General features: G+C 46.1%; 1 protein-coding gene across 1 annotated transcript; it reads right to left on the bottom strand.

Annotated features, from left to right (window-relative positions):
- Positions 1-9,522: 9,522 nt before the first annotated feature.
- Positions 9,523-11,469, bottom strand: LOC129495835 (interferon alpha-inducible protein 27-like protein 2). The gene is made up of 4 exons (XM_055303565.1): positions 11,372-11,469; positions 11,202-11,231; positions 10,523-10,684; positions 9,523-9,916 (listed from the first exon to the last, which is right to left on the bottom strand). The coding sequence occupies exons 1-4, from the start codon at positions 11,376-11,378 to the stop codon at positions 9,717-9,719; spliced, it is 399 nt and encodes a 132-aa protein (XP_055159540.1). The 5' UTR covers positions 11,379-11,469; the 3' UTR covers positions 9,523-9,716.
- Positions 11,470-15,505: the final 4,036 nt, after the last annotated feature.

The following is a 15,505-nucleotide window of genomic DNA, read 5'->3' as shown; positions in this document are numbered from 1 at the left end:
AATCGTCTCCAAACCAGTGTCATGATACTTAGCTCAGTACCTAGTTCAAAGTATTAAAGGATTGAAATTGAAGAGGCCGAGAGACAGAGTTTCCTTGCAGAACATTGCTTACAATTTGTGGCTGAGGTTAAATAAAGTATAATTTGACTTAATTTATTTCAACAAGCATCTCCTTCTTCCGGATTCCCAGAATGTACGCTGTGAAGTAGAGCACTTTCAACTCTGCAGTAGATTGGGAAATTTATTTTCTTGTCCTATTTCTCCTAGATTACATGCCCCTCAAAGAATTTCCCTCAGCATCCTCTTGGTATTCCCTAACATGCCTAGCCAGTGTCTGGGTGACATAGCGGGTCATAGCTGTTTGTTGAATGAATGAGTGAGTGAGAAAGCCATTGACCTTAGCTCGAGGACAGTTCTGACTTTTGCAGCTGAACCCATTACCAAAAGTGACAACGAGCACTGACTTTGGCATATAGCATCTGCTCAAAGTTCATAGCAGCTTTGTTACAGCCCCATACTAGGAACAACTAAAATGTCCTATGACAGGTGCATGGTTAAACTATGGTATGTGGTAATCACTTTGTAATATATACATATATTAGGTCATTACATGGTACACCCTAAACTTACAGAAAGTTGTATGCCAATTATGTCTTAATAATTCCTATGGTACATCTATTCAACAACAGAAAGGAATGAACTAGTGGCACACCCAGCTTGGATGGATCTAAAGGGTATTATTTTGAGTTTAAAAAGCCCTGTCTGCTGGGCATAGATAGAAGAGTCTGAAAAAGACGAAATCTGGGGGACCTGGGTGGCTCAGTCGGTCAAACATCTGCCTTCAGCTCAGGTCATGATCCCAAGGTCCTGGGATCGAGGCCTACATTGGGCTCCCCACCTCCTGATCAGCGGGGAGCCTGCTTCTCCCTCTCTTACTCCCCCTGCTTCTGTTCTCACTCACTCTCTCTGTCAAATAAAGAAATAAAAATCTTAAAAAAAAATTCTAGGATGGAGAACAGATTCATGGCTTTCAGAGGTTAGGAAGGAGGGGATGGTTAGAGGTTGAACATGTGGAGTATCTTACACAGAGCTCCTAAATCCTTCGAAATTTCCTAGGTGACAGGAACATCTTTTGTCCTAATGGGATGATTATTAGTGGGCCCTTGGGTGGGGGCTGATCACCAGAAATGCCAACTCATGATTAGAACTTTAAGCCCCAATCTTCCAGGGAGGGGAAAAAGCACAGAAGACTGCATTGATCATGCTTACTTGAGGAAGCCCCCGTGAAGTCCCTAAAATATGGGGGTTCCTAGAGCTTCTGGGTTAATAAACAGGAATGCATCCATGCATGTCCTGGAAGGATGGTGCGCCCAAACCATGGAACAGAGGCTCCTGTGCTGAGGACCCCATCTTATATAACTTTTCATCCAATTGTTCATTTGTACCCTTTAATAGCCTTTGTAATAAGTCAGTAATAGTAAGTCAAGCATTTTCCTAAGTTCTGTGAGCCTTTCTAGGGAATTGTCCAACCCAAGGAGGGGATCATGGGAACTCCCAGTGTGTAGCCAAGATGGACAGAAGTTGTGGGTAACCTGGAACCCATTTCTTAAGATTAACATCTAAGGGAGCCAGTCTTGTGGGCCAGAGCCCTTAACCTATGGGGTTAATGGCAGTTAGTATTAGAATGAAGTTAAATTGCAGGACGCTGAACTGCTGTCCACACAGAAATAGAGCATTGCTTCATATGGAAAAACCCACGTGTCTGGTGTCTGATGGTTGAGTAACTGCAGTACAGAAACTGTGTTTCCAGGTGCCTGCATGGCTCAGTTGGTTAAGCATCTGCCTTTGGCTTGGGTCACGGAGCCCTGCAACCACACTGGTCTTCCTCCTCAGCGGTGTGTCTGCTCCTCCCTCTCCCTCTGTCCCTGCTGGAGTGCTCACTCTCTTTCTGAAGTAAATAAATAGAATCTTTAAAAAAAATTTTTTTTAAAAAGAACTCTGTTTCCAAATGCTCAACATCACTCTTGGCATCAGGCAAATACAAATCAAAACCACATTGGGATACTACCTCACACCAGTCAAAATGGCTAAAATTGACAAGTCAGGAAATGACAGATGTTGGTGAGGATGCGGAGAGAGGGGAACCCTCTTACACTGTTGGTGGGGATGGAAGCTGGTGCAGCCACTCCAGAAAACAGTATGGAGGTTCCTCAAAGAGTTGAAAATAGAGCTACCTATGACCCAGCAATTATACTTCTAGGTATTTACCCCAAAGATACAAATGTAGTGATCCGAAGGGGCACCTGCATCCCACTGTTTATAGCAACAATGTCCACAATAGCCACACTATGGAAAGAGCCCAGATAGCTATCGACAGATGAGTGGATAAAGAAGATGTGGTATATATGTATTATATATATGGAATATTACATATATGGTATATATTCAGCCATCAAAAAAAAAAGAAATCTTGTCATTTGCAACGAACTAGATGGTATTATGCTAAGTGAAATAAGTCAATCAGAGAAAGAAATTAACATGATTTCACTCATGTAGAATTTAAGAAACAAAACAGGATCATAGGGGAAGGGAGGGAAAAATAAAATAAGATGAAATCAAAGCGGGAGACAAACCGTAAGAAACTCTTAATCATAGGAAACAAACAGGGTAGCTGGAGAGGAGGTGGGTAGGGGGAAAGGGTAACTGGGTGATGGGCCTTAAGGAGGGCACGTGATGTGATGAGCACTGGGTGTGCTATAAGACAGATGAACCACTGACTTCTACCTCTGAAACTCATAAGACACTATATGTTAATTAATTGAATTTAAATTGAAAAAAATAATTTAAAAAAGAAACTGTTTCTCACTCAGATGGTAAAAGTAACTTACACGAGTCTTTTTTTTAATAATAAATTTATTTTTTATTGGTGTTCACTTTGCCAACATACAGAATAACACCCAGTGCTCATCCCCTCAAGTGCCCCCCTCAGTGCCTGTCACCCATTCACCCCCACCCCCCACCCTCCTTCCCTTCCACCACCCCTAGTTTGTTTCCCAGAGTTAGGAGTCTTCATGTTCTGTCTCCCTTTCTGATATTTCCCACACATTTCTTCTCCCTTCCCTTATATTCCCTTTCACTATTATTTATATCACGAGTCTTCATAATTCATCCAGCACCTTGCCCAGACCTCTGAAGAAGCTTCATGCACCATGCATTAAAAAGTAAAAAACATACACATGAGTACATACACATAAACACAGTATTTGGGTGTCCCTTTACCACCATTTGGTAAGTTGTCTCTTTTACTCAACAATACCTAATGAACAATTCCCCATGTCAAAAAATGTAAATCCACTACTGTGGAGGTACAATATTTTATTTACTTGATTTCTTTTTGTTTCAAACATTTGCTGTCATCAGCAACACCATGATAACCATTCATGTGCTGGTATCTTTGTATGCGTGTCTGATTCTTTTTTTTAAGATTTTATTTATTTATTCATGAGAGACAGAGAGAGAGAGAAAGAGAGAGAGAGATAGAGAGAGAGAGAGAGAGAGAGAGAGAGAGAGCAAGCCAGAGACGCAGGCAGGGGAAGAAGTAGAGGGAGAAGCAGGTTCCATGCAGGGAGCCTGATGTGGGACTTGATACCAGGACTCCGGGATCACACCCTGGGCTGAAAGTGGCGCTAAACCACCGAGCCACCAAGGGATCCCAGTGTCTGATTCTTAAAATGAATTCTATAAAGCAAAATTTCTGAGTCAAATGGAGTGGAAGTTTTTACTACATGTTTCCGTGTCATCAAGCAGAAAGTACATATCAGAATACACACCACCCAGTAGGGTAGGAGGGTTCACCTCTCAGCCTAGGCTAACGCTGGTTGTTATCAGTCATTTACTTTCTGGAGCAGATTTTGAGGATGTACTCAATCATGTCTGTCTCGTCCCCCGTCCCAGACTCTATGACAGAAAGCTAACCACCGTGTCCTGCATAACACCAGTTCTGCAAATGACCTGGATTGTACCACACTGGCTCCCCTGTGGCAGAGATGGAAAGTAGAGGGGGGCAGGGGCGGGATGCACAGGGCTGTGCTTCCACTGCTTTTGCTGCCAAGCACAGTCCCAGGATCCAGTTCTCATCAAGACGCAGCATTTTTCTGGCATACATGACATGTGAGGCAGTTGGGTCACAGAGCCAACAGGTGATCACGGTAGTGGCTGCTGCACTGTTGGTGGTAGAGGTCTTCAGTGTCATTCTGAGGAGCATGTCCTTCCTGGATGTTCAACCTAGAACCTCCTCCTCCTCCAGTCTTGGAGCAATTTTGAAGGCAACTAATTCCCTGTGTTAAAAGCCATTCTGCTTAAGTTAGCTGGAGTGATTTCTGTTACCTGAGACCAGATCCTGACTAATGGACTCATAGGTGCCGAAACACCCACACACTGTTACACTTTTAGAAAACGGTTTTACTCTTAGTGAGATTGAACATCTTTTCAAATATTTATTGGCCATATGTAATTCTCTCCTTGGGAAGCACCTCTTCTAGTCTCAGAGTTTCTCTTTAAAAATAGTTGTTGTTTTGTTTTGTTTTTAACAAAAAATTGATTAATAAGAACTCTTTGACAACAGGATATTAACCGTGCAGAGGTTTAGGTTTTTTTCCCACCTTGGTAGGTCACTTGTCTCTTAACCTTGCTCATGGTGTTTTTAGTACCACACATGGTCTAATGGTACCATCTTTTTTTCCTGCCCCACACATTGGCTTTGCAGTTATCTTCTAGTGATGGAAAACTCAAAGAAACCAATCTGCCTGTTTCTCCCAGTGAGGAATGTTCTTGATGCCTTAAATTCTGCCTAGAACGTAGAGCCAATACCGATCCTATGGCTGCTCCCACAACCCATCCCTGCAAACCTCTCTGCTGCTCATCCCAAAGACAGTGGTCATGCAGGATCCCAGTGAAGTTGGAGCAGTTTGGGGGTTGTACCAAAGCTAAATGGGACTGGAGGCTATGAGCTGCACAGGACCCTGGGTCTGGCCACCTCCTTTCTCATCTTGCACAGGAGGCAAAGCTCAGGACATTCAAGGATATCTCAAGAGAGGCCTCAATTGCCTCCTGATTCTACCACTTGTATTTCCTGCCTCTCCCTTTCCCCCCAACTTCACATTGGGAGGCTCGTTTTCCTGTCTCTCCTTCATTCTTTCATTCAAAACACATTTACCGAGCTCCTGAGTACTGACCCAAGAGAAAAAGACAGAAAAATCTATGCTTTCGTGGGACTTATTCCATCAGGGACAAGAAACAGTAAATGTAATAACAGACATACTTTCTGAGTGCCTGTGTGTCACCCGACTAAGGCACATAAAGCTTAATGAACTCGCCCAAGGTCACAGCTGGTAAGGATCCCAACCCAGGTGAGTGGCCAGAGATCATGCTCTTCACCACCAATCCATGCTGCCATATGGGAGTAGGGCTAAGTTCCTTTTGGTTCTGAGTTCTGTTCTCTTTGCATTGAGCTCCCCCATCGAATCGGCTCTCCAGTCTTGGGTTTAGCTTGCAGACAATTGGCCTGGAACCTGAGTCCCTAGCCCATGGTACAGTTCACAATTCTCTGGTGATTGGGGATTCCTTCCCAGCTCCAGTTTGCAGTCCGCATTTACTCGTCTGCTGGGTTAGTCCAGGCTGAGAATTGCTGCTGGTGTGCATGGCCTTCTCTTGGCCAGTGGCAGTAACTTTTCCTGGGGATTGCTGGTATGTTGAGGCACACAGATTTATCTCACTTTATATAGATAAAGGCTATTGCTAAGAGGGATCTCCAAAGCCAGAAAGCCACAAAAATTGGTGGGCATGGGTTAAGAACCTAAGACATATCACCACCACACCCAAAGACTCCTGTGTTAGGATAAGTTGGTCATGGAACAGATGAAACTGACACCACATCGCACACCAGCCTCACAAGAATTTCCATGAAACAGGGTACACTATAAAAACACTATAAAACACCAACCCAGCAGTACATCCCTAAAAGTATTAGTTGGCCCCGAGAAACTCAAATGCTTAGCCAAAAAGATCCTTAAACTCTAAAGAGTAAAATGCTCCACTTTCTGGCACACTTGCTCATTTTATGTCTAAGAACTAGAGTCCTGGAAGCTTTAAGTTTCTACAAAAATGGCAAAATCTTGCTATGCTCATTTTGTACTCTGAGAACTTATCCTGGTAACCATCAGGTTGGGGGCCCCAAGCTATGACCAGATTGAAATGCGGGTTGTACCTCATTTTCAGCTAAGATCCTAGCAAACTGCTGCTAGCCCTTGGGGGGAAATTACAATGGTCATCATGAGGAATGTTCCAGTTAGATAAGATCATTTAAGAAGTGGACTTAAAAGTCCCCAAATTAAACAAACAGAATGGGATACATATTTTAATGGTTATACAAATCCTCCAAAATTCCAAAATAGCTTTATTGAAAGATGTGTTGCAAAAACTTAATGAAAAATTGGGGGCTCCTGGGTGGCTCAGTTGGTTAAGTGTCTGATTTTTTTTAAAAAAGATTTTATTTATTCATGAGAGACAGGCAGAGACATAGGCAGAGGGAGAAGCAGGTTCCCACCAAGGAACCCGATGTGGGACTTGATCTTGGACCCCAGGATCCCCCTGAGCTGAAGGCAGACACTCAACCACTGAGCCACCCAGGCGTCCCGAGCGTCTGATTCTGATTTTAGCTCAGGTTATGATCCACTCCTGTGCATGGAGCCTGCTTGAGACTCTCTCTCCCTCTGCCCCTACCTGCATCCCCCCCAACTCATGCACGCTCTCTCCCTCTAAAATAAAACCTTTTAAAAAGTTAATGAAAAATTAAAGACGACATAGGAAAATCTTAAAAAAAAAAAAAAAGGTGGGGGTATCCCTGCGTGGTTCAGCGGTTTAGTGCCTGCCTTTGGCCCAGGGCGTGATCCTGGAGACACTGGATTGAGTCCCGTGTCGGGCTCCCTGCATGGAGCCTGCTTCTCCCTCTGCCTGTGTCTCTGCCTCTCTCTCTCTCATTCTATGTGACTATCATAAATAAATAAAAAAATTAAAAAAAAAAAAAAAGAGAACCAGTTAAGAGGCACCTGGGTGGCTCAGTCAGCTAAGTGTCTGGCTTGGGCTCAGGTCATGATCCTAGGATCCTGGGATCCAACTCCAAGTCCCGCTCCTTGCTCAGCAGGGAGTCTGCTTCTCCCTCTCCTTTGGCCCCTCCCCTGGATCATGCTTGCTCGCTCTCTCAAATAAATAAATAAAATGTCAAAAAAAAAAAAAGAACCCATTAAGAAATGATTCAAAGATCCCAACTCCTGCTGCTATTAAGATGGGCATCTTCCCACAGGCTGAGAATGGCTGGCTTTATGGGTTATTTCCAGATTTGGAGTCTTACTCTGGCTCCTTGCCCACCAACGCCCTACCAGCTGCCTCCTTGAACAGCCTGTCTGTATTCAGGGAGATAAAATTATTTTTGAAATGGATCAATTCAATTGATGAAGAGGTTCAGGGTAGGGGGTGGGGAGGTAGGAGAGTTGAACAGTTTCAGCCACCTTCTGGCCAGCCCCAGCCAGACTCTCTGGAGTGGTAATAGGGATTTTCTAGAGAAGGAAATTGAGAAGAGACATTTTTTTTTCAAACAGAAATTGTGCCAGGCTTTTTCCTGACAATTGCAAAGACTTAGGGGGCAGTCCACTGGTTTGAGTGATTTACCCCTTGAGTCCTTACCCAGCCTCAGAGCTGAGCTGTTTTCTCTGCTGGAATGCCCACAGATCTGGACCTGGCTGTGGCGAGACAGACCATAAAGCCTCTTGTCTGAGCCTCATTCTGAGGCGGGGAGAAGGATAAGGCCTGAACACAGCCAAGTTTCAGAAGCAATCGAATATGGCACTGCAGTCGTCCTGGGCTCAGCCCTGTGGGCCCCTGAGCTGGCCTGAGGAGAGGGCGGGAAGTTGTCTTGGGCTGAGACTCCAGCAGGAGGACTGGAGTCCAAGTGCTTTGTTTGGGATGTGACCCCAGGGGGCACCAGCCAGGAATGAAAGATGAGGTGGGGAAAGACACAGCCAAGAAAGGGCCCATTCATGGGTTGGCTCTGTGGCCAGCTGAGGCTTGATCTCAATAGCCCTGTCCCTTCCCCAAGGGTAGGAGTTTCTCTCCGAGCCCTGGAAGGTTTGGCATTCCAACCTTAGGGGGAAAGGTGTTCTTCCTCCCACCCTCCCCCATCCATAGGGATTGTCATGCTCTGGTGGTTTAAGGGTTTACCACCCTACCCCCAGCAATGTGAGGCTTTTGCTCCCCGGGGGGAGCAGGAGTGTGGGGCTGTAGCTCCTTCCCTATTTCTTCTCCGCGATGGAAGTTTTCTTCAGGGTTTCTGCCTGCCGGGTCTTTCTCAGTGGAGCACCCAGCAGGCCTGCTGCTTCAGCTTTTAGGGGTTCAAGAAAAGGTAATTTTCCTGTATATTTTATATTCATTTTAAAAATTATTTTTTGTATGTTGTCTGGATTTTTCTCGTTGCAGGTTGGGAGTGATAATGCTAGCAGCCCTTCCTGTTGATAGGCACACAAGTGGTCTATAAAATGTGGAGGGTGCCCCTGGACACCTCAAGACTACTGGGGTGGGGGCAGCCTGGGTGGCTCGGCGGTTTAGTGCTGCCTTCAGTCCAGGGCCTGATCCTGGAGACCCAGGATTGAGTCCCCCGTCAGGCTCCCTGTATGGAGCCTGCTTCTCCCTCTGCCTGTGTCTCTGCCTCTCTCTCTCTCTCTCTGTTTCTCATGAATAAATAAATAAAATATTTTTAAAAAGACTACTGGGGTGTAAGCAGAAGTTTTAGAATTTCTACTTATGTTATATCTCATCCTCAAAAACAAAGCCAAACCAAAACAACAAACAAGTAAACAAAAAACAACTGCAGATAATGAGACCTCTCTGGCAAGAGGTAAGCTGTCACCTGGACATGAGTGGAGACAGGGGACACCAAGAACACTTATCACAATTGGAACTGGAGGATTTTTCCCAACACAGTGAGGTGACCATTCCCGATTCAGTCTCTTGCCCGGAAGCTCCACTGTGACATTCAGCATACCATGTTGGCCTGGTGGCTTGCTTGTCAGCCTCTCCACTGGACTTTGAGGTCGGGTGGGGAAAGGCCTGTGTCTGGCTCATCTCAGGATGTAGGGTCCATGCATGAGGAAGGGAGAAGTGTTTTGGGGTCAGCGGCTCATTAGGTATCCTGGCTACCCTTCACCCTGGCTGCCTAACTGGAACGTTTGTCAACGTCAACCCCATCGTGGAACTGAGGCCCACAGAAGGTCTAAGAATGGCCCTGGGTATATACAGCCCATCCCTTGTAAGACTAGGACTAACCAAAGCCTCCTGCCAACTTGATTCAGTGCTAAGTCAGCCCTGTCCTGGCCCCCTCCATGATGCAGGTTGGAGGAATGGGGGATTCCATCCCCCTACTCCCCTCCCCCAGCAGGGCTGCAAGAGGCAAAGACAGGGAGATGTTCTGCACATGACCTTTTTTTTTTTTAGATATTATTTATTTATTCACGAGAGACACAGAAAGAGAGGCAGAGACACAGGCAGAGGGAGAAGCAGGCTCCCTCCCATGTGGGACTCAATCCTAGGACCCCAGGATCACAACAACCTAAGCCGAAGGCAAATGCTCAACCACTGAGCCACCCAGGTGTCCCTGTGCATGATCTTTATTTCTCATGCTTCTCTGACCCGACTGGGGGGTTTGGAGGTTCAGCTTGGGATTCAGTTTCTTCTTGCTGTTCCCCTTCAGCCCCGGGTTCTGCTGGGGGAGAGGAAGATTCCTTTTTTGGTTTTCCAAGGTAGGCTCCTAAACCTGACCCAAGAGAGGCCAGGAGGATTTTGGTTGACGTGCAGAGCCCAGCTGCCCCTGAAGAAGAGACAGAGGGTGAGCAGAGAAACATGCAGCGGCCAGTGGCCCCCCACCCCCGCTGGAGGTGTGAGGCCCAGACACCTGGATCCCTCCTCTAAGGTTCTGAAAACCCCCAGGGCTTGGCCTTGGGCAGAGGTCGCTGGAGGTGGCTGCCAAGTGAGGAAGTGAGAGGCAGAGGACAGTCAGCCACAGAGCCTGAGAGCGACAGGTCCCCTCACGTCACACAGGAAGCCACTGAGGCCCAGAGGGGAAGGGACCCTGCTCGTCCACCCAGGTGTCAGATCCCGGTAGGGCTGCACCCAGAGCCCTGGGCTCCTTCTCCCTCCTGGAGCTCCCTTATCCCTCCACTGCTATGGAACCTCACTCAGAAGGAGCCAGAGAGAGGACAGTGAGGGAGGCAAAGGGCCAAGAAGGAGGAGGATGTCGCAGGCCTGGGGGGAGAGGACAGGCCGTGCCTCGGGCTCGCCTCCGGCCTGAGTCAACTCCTGGCTCTGCTCCCACCCCTCCCATTGCCCCCTCCCCTCCTCCCCGTCCCCGTCCCCGTTCCCTCCCCGCTCCCCCTCCCTCCTCCCCCTCCCCCCTCCCCCCCAGCCCCCAACAAACCCACGGACTGCAGCGTGGCCACCAGGCTGCCGGCGGCGACTCCGCCCCCGTTGGCGACAGCGGCCGCGGACATCATCTTGGCCGCCAGCGAGGAGGCGGCGATTCCGGCGCCGGTGAAGCCCGCGGCGCCCAGGGTCACCGGCACCGCCGCCACCGCCACGACTGCGGGCACGCGGAGCTGGTCAGGGCGCGGCCGGGCCGGGGACCCCTCCGGGACCCCTGGGCGGTGTCGGGGCCCGTCTGCGCGGCGCGGAGGGGGTCCCGGGGCGGAGACAGAGGTGGGGGTGGGGGCGGGGTGGGGTGGGGGTGGGGTGGGGGTGGGCGAAGGGGTCACACGGGCCGAGGCGGGCCGGGTCTCTAACGTGGCTGTGCGACCCCGGGGGCGGGGGGCACTGGCCGCGCTGGGCCCCGTGTGCGTACGTGTAGGAGCTGAAGTACCCCAGTGCGGGGTTCCGCAGAAATCACCCCCTCCCTTCCCCGCCCCTCACCTCCCCGCCCCGCCCCGCCCCCGCCCCCATCAATGGAAATCTCCACCTGCGGGTTAGGTACGCGGCCCGGAGGGGCGCCCGCGCGGAGTCCGCTGCCCTCTGGGGCGCAGGGCTGCCACCCGGGCCTCCCTCCGTCCCCAAGGCGCACCCGGGCAGCCCCAGCCACGGCCGCGAGGCTCCAGGCCACTCACCTCCTCCCACTACAGCAAAGGCCGCCTGTTCTTGGGAGACGAAACCGGGGAGAGAGAGAGAACGCGTTAGCTGGGCAGGAGGGGGCGGGGGCGGGGAAGGAGCGAGGGGAGGCCTGCCGCCCTGGGGTCCCGGGGTCCCGGGGTCCCGGCGCCCCGGGGGGGGGACTCACTCATCATCGCGGAGACCCCCGCCTTCTCCCCGAGCAGCCCTGCAAACGCCTCAGCGGCACCGGGTGTTATTTCCTGGGCCAACCAATGGGGACACCTCCATCCCCACCCCGGGGCGGTCCTCCCCACCCGCCGCCCAGCTCCACCCACTTCTCGCGGCTCCTCCCCCCCTCGGCTGGCCTCCCTGCGCCGCGCTGGTGGCCCCCCTGCCTGGTGCCCCCACCCAAGAGAGAAGCTCCCTAAAGCATCTGAGCAACGGAAGAATTGTTTCCAGAAAAAAAAAAAAAACAAATGTAAAGAAACCACCCAATACAGATTACTGCTGCACAGCAAGGGTTTGAACTCTGGGGGTCCACTTTTTTTTTTTTTTGTGGTCTTTCTATGTTTTAGACATTTTTTTGATTAAAAAAATTTTTGAGTATAGTTGACACATATAGTGTTACATTAGTTTCTGTATGATCTCTTATATGTGAAATCTTTTTTTTAATAAATTGATTTTCATTGGTGTTCAATTTGCCAACATACAGAATAACACCCAGTGCTCATCCCGTCAAGTGCCCCCCTCAGTGCCCGTCACCCAGTCACCCCCACCCCCCGCCCTCCTCCCCTTCCACCACCCCTAGTTCGTTTCCCAGAGTTAGGAGTCTTTATGTTCTGTCTCCCTTTCTGATATTTCTCACACATTCCTTCTCTGGGGGTCCACTTTTGTACTGATTTTTTATAGTACAGTACTGTAAATATATTTTCTCTTATGATTTTTTTTAGACATCACATTCTTTTCTTTAGCTTATTTTATTGTAAGAATACAGTGTATAAAACATGTAACTCAAAAGATGTGTGAATTGACTTTATATGAGTGGTAAGGGAGAAGCAGGCTCCCCTTGGGCAGGGATTCCCCCCGCCCCATGCGGGACTGGGTCCCAGGACCCTGGAATCGTGACCTGAGCTGAAGGCAGATGCTTAACCGACTGAGCCACCTAGGCACCCCCCAGTTTTATTTTTAAAGTTAACAGAAGCTAATTATTTTCGGGTTTACTAGGCTTATGCAATCCTTATGTTATGAATTATCTTCGCACATTCCTGGTTTTTTTTTTTTTTTACATGGAGATGTTATTTTTTCCCTTACAATGTATAGGAACTATATATATATATATATTTCATTATATATATATATATATATATATATGTATCTCTTAATTCACTCTCTCAAATGTTGCAGAACTTTGTTTCGAGTTCAGCACCTTTTTGCTTTTCTTAACACAGAAAACTTTAATACCTATATAAATTTGTCAATATTTTACTTCTTTATTTTTGTCTTTGTTGCCTCAAAAGGTTGTTCCCGTTAGCTATCAGACATCCTCACTTGCATTTTCTTTGGGTTCTTCTGGGGCTTCACTTTTTAAAATTAACTTTTTATTCCATCTAGAATTCAGGTTGCTACATATACGGTGATTTGCATACCTATATATGTCCTGGTTCTTCCCGTGTCATTAATTAATCATCTTTCCTTTCCTCTTTGATTTGAAATTCTGTCTTTATATTCAAAATGTGCATACTGGCATATACACCAGTATAGGTGATTTGGAATTTCTCTTTTCTAATGAACTATCATTTCCTTTTGGCAACACAATCACACTGTTTCAATGTTTATAAATGTATGTTTGACTCCCATATTTTTGAGATAGAGATATTTTAGAGATAATATCTAAATTGGGCCTTAGTATTTCTATTTTTTGGATAAGCACATGCTACACGAGGGGATACAGTGAAAAGTCTCCCTTGCCTTGCCATTTGTCCCTGAACTACCCAGTTTCATCCTTGAAAGCAATCAGTGTTTCCAGTTTCTTATGTATCCTTCCAGAGATAACTTATGTTTATATAGTAATATATATGCCTTGTTTTTTTCCTTCCTTGATATGATATCACCTTTACACATTATTCTGTACTTTGCTGTTTTTCCTTTATCAGTGTGATAGTTCCTAATTTCTCTAAAGCAGCTATGTAGTTTCTATTGTATGGTTACACCATGATTCATTTAGTAAATTCTCTCTTGATTGACTTTTTAAAAAAATGTATGTTTGATTTAATATCTGCTCGTTTTGGTTGAGGTTTTAAAAATATTCTGACTCTTCCTATTAATTCTTCAGATGAACTTTAAAAATATTTTTTTCAATTTCAAAAAATAATCTTTCCTATTTTTATTGAAATTGAGCTAAGTTTTAAAATAAATATTCAGGAGAAAAGCTTTACAGAAACTATTTTTTACATCCAGGAACATGATAAATCTTTCCACTTATTCAAGTGGTTTTTTAAAAAAGTATTCCTTAATAAAATTTTATAGTTGTTTTTATATAAGGACTAGATATTTTTAAGTAAACTTTATTTTATTTTTTTTTTATTTTTTATTTATTTTTTTTTTTATTTTTATTGGTGTTCAATTTACCAACATACAGAATAACACTCAGTGCTCATCCCGTCAAGTGTACCCCTCAGTGCCCGTCACCCATTCACCCCCACCCCCCACCCTCCTCCCCCTCCACCACCCCTAGTTCATTTCCCAGAGTTAGAAGTCTTTATGTTCTGTCTCCCTTTCTGATATTTCTCACACATTTCTTCTCCCTTCCCTTATATTCCCTTTCGCTATTATTCATATTCCCCAAATGAATGAGAACATACACTGTTTGTCCTTCTCCGGTTACTGTGGCCAAGTTAAAAAAGGGTGTTGCCTGAGTTCTTCTCTGGGATTTTGATGGAATCTTGTCTCACATTTAGATCTTTCATCCATTTTGAGTTTATCTTTGTGTATGGTGCAAGAGAGTGGTCCAGTTTCATTCTTCTGCATGTGGATGTCCAATTTTCCCAGCACCATTTATTGACGAGACTGTCTTTCTTCTAGTGGATCGTCTTTCCTCCTTTATCGTATATGAGTTGAGCATAAAGTTCAGGGTCCACTTCTGGGTTCTCTGTTCTGTTCCATTGATCTATATGTCTGTTTTTGTGCCAGTACCACACTGTCTTGATGAACACAGCTTTGTAGTACAACCTGAAATCTGGCATTGTGATGCCCCCAGATATGGTTTTCTTTTTTTAAAATTCCCCTGGCTGTTTGGGGTCTTTTCTGATTCCACACAAATCTTAAAATAATTTGTTCTAAGTCTCTGAAGAAAGTCCATGGTATTTTGATAGGGATTGCATTAAACGTGTAAATTGCCCTGGGTAACATTGACATTTTCACAATATTAATTCTGCCAATCCATGAGCATGGAGTATTTTTCCATCTCTTTGTGTCTTCCTCAATTTCTTTCAGAAGTGTTCTGTAGTTTTTAGGGTATATTTTGAGAACCATTTGAATGGTAAATGGTTCTCCAACCTTTTATTTTCAGGTTGTAGGTGTCCTTCTGTCTAAAATGAGTCTCTTGTAGACAGCAAATAGATGGGTCCTGTTTTTTTATCCAGTCTGAAACTCTGCGCCTTTTGATGGGGTCATTAAGCCCATTCACGTTCAGAGTTACTCGAACTTCTTCTTAAAGGGGAGTTTTAAGAGTCCCCCTTAAAATTTCTTGCAGAGCTGGTTTGGAGGTCACATATTCTTTCAGTTCCTGCCTGTCTTGGAAGCTCTTTATCTCTCCTTCCATTTTGAATGAGAGCCTTGCTGGATAAAGTATTCTTGGTTGCATGTTCTTCTCATTTAGGACCCTGAATATATCCTGCCAGCCCTTTCTGGCCTGCCAGGTCTCTGTGGAGAGGTCTGCTGTTACCCTAATATTCCTCCCCATGAAAGTCAGGGACTTCTTGTCTCTTGCTGCTTTAAGGATCTTCTCTTTATCTTTGGAATTTGCAAGCTTCACTATTAGATGTCGAGGTGTTGAACGGTTTTTATTGATTTTAGGGGGGGATCTCTCTATTTCCTGGATCTGAATGCCTGTTTCCCTTCCCAGATTGGGAAAGTTTTCAGCTAGGATTTGTTCAAATACATATTCTGGCCCTCTGTCCCTTTCGGCGCCCTCGGGAACCCCAATTAAACGTAGGTTTTTCTTCCTTAGACTGTCATTTATTTGCCTTAATCTGTCTTCATGGTCCCTTAATTGATTGTCTCTTTTTTCCTCAGTTTCCCTCTTTGCCATTAACTTGTCTTC

Source organism: Nyctereutes procyonoides, unplaced genomic scaffold, assembly GCF_905146905.1.
Source record: "Nyctereutes procyonoides isolate TBG_1078 unplaced genomic scaffold, NYPRO_anot_genome, whole genome shotgun sequence".
NCBI lineage: Eukaryota > Metazoa > Chordata > Mammalia > Carnivora > Canidae > Nyctereutes > Nyctereutes procyonoides.
The sequence above is the reverse complement of the archived record's forward strand: the minus strand, read 5'-3'. Positions and strand labels throughout refer to the sequence as shown.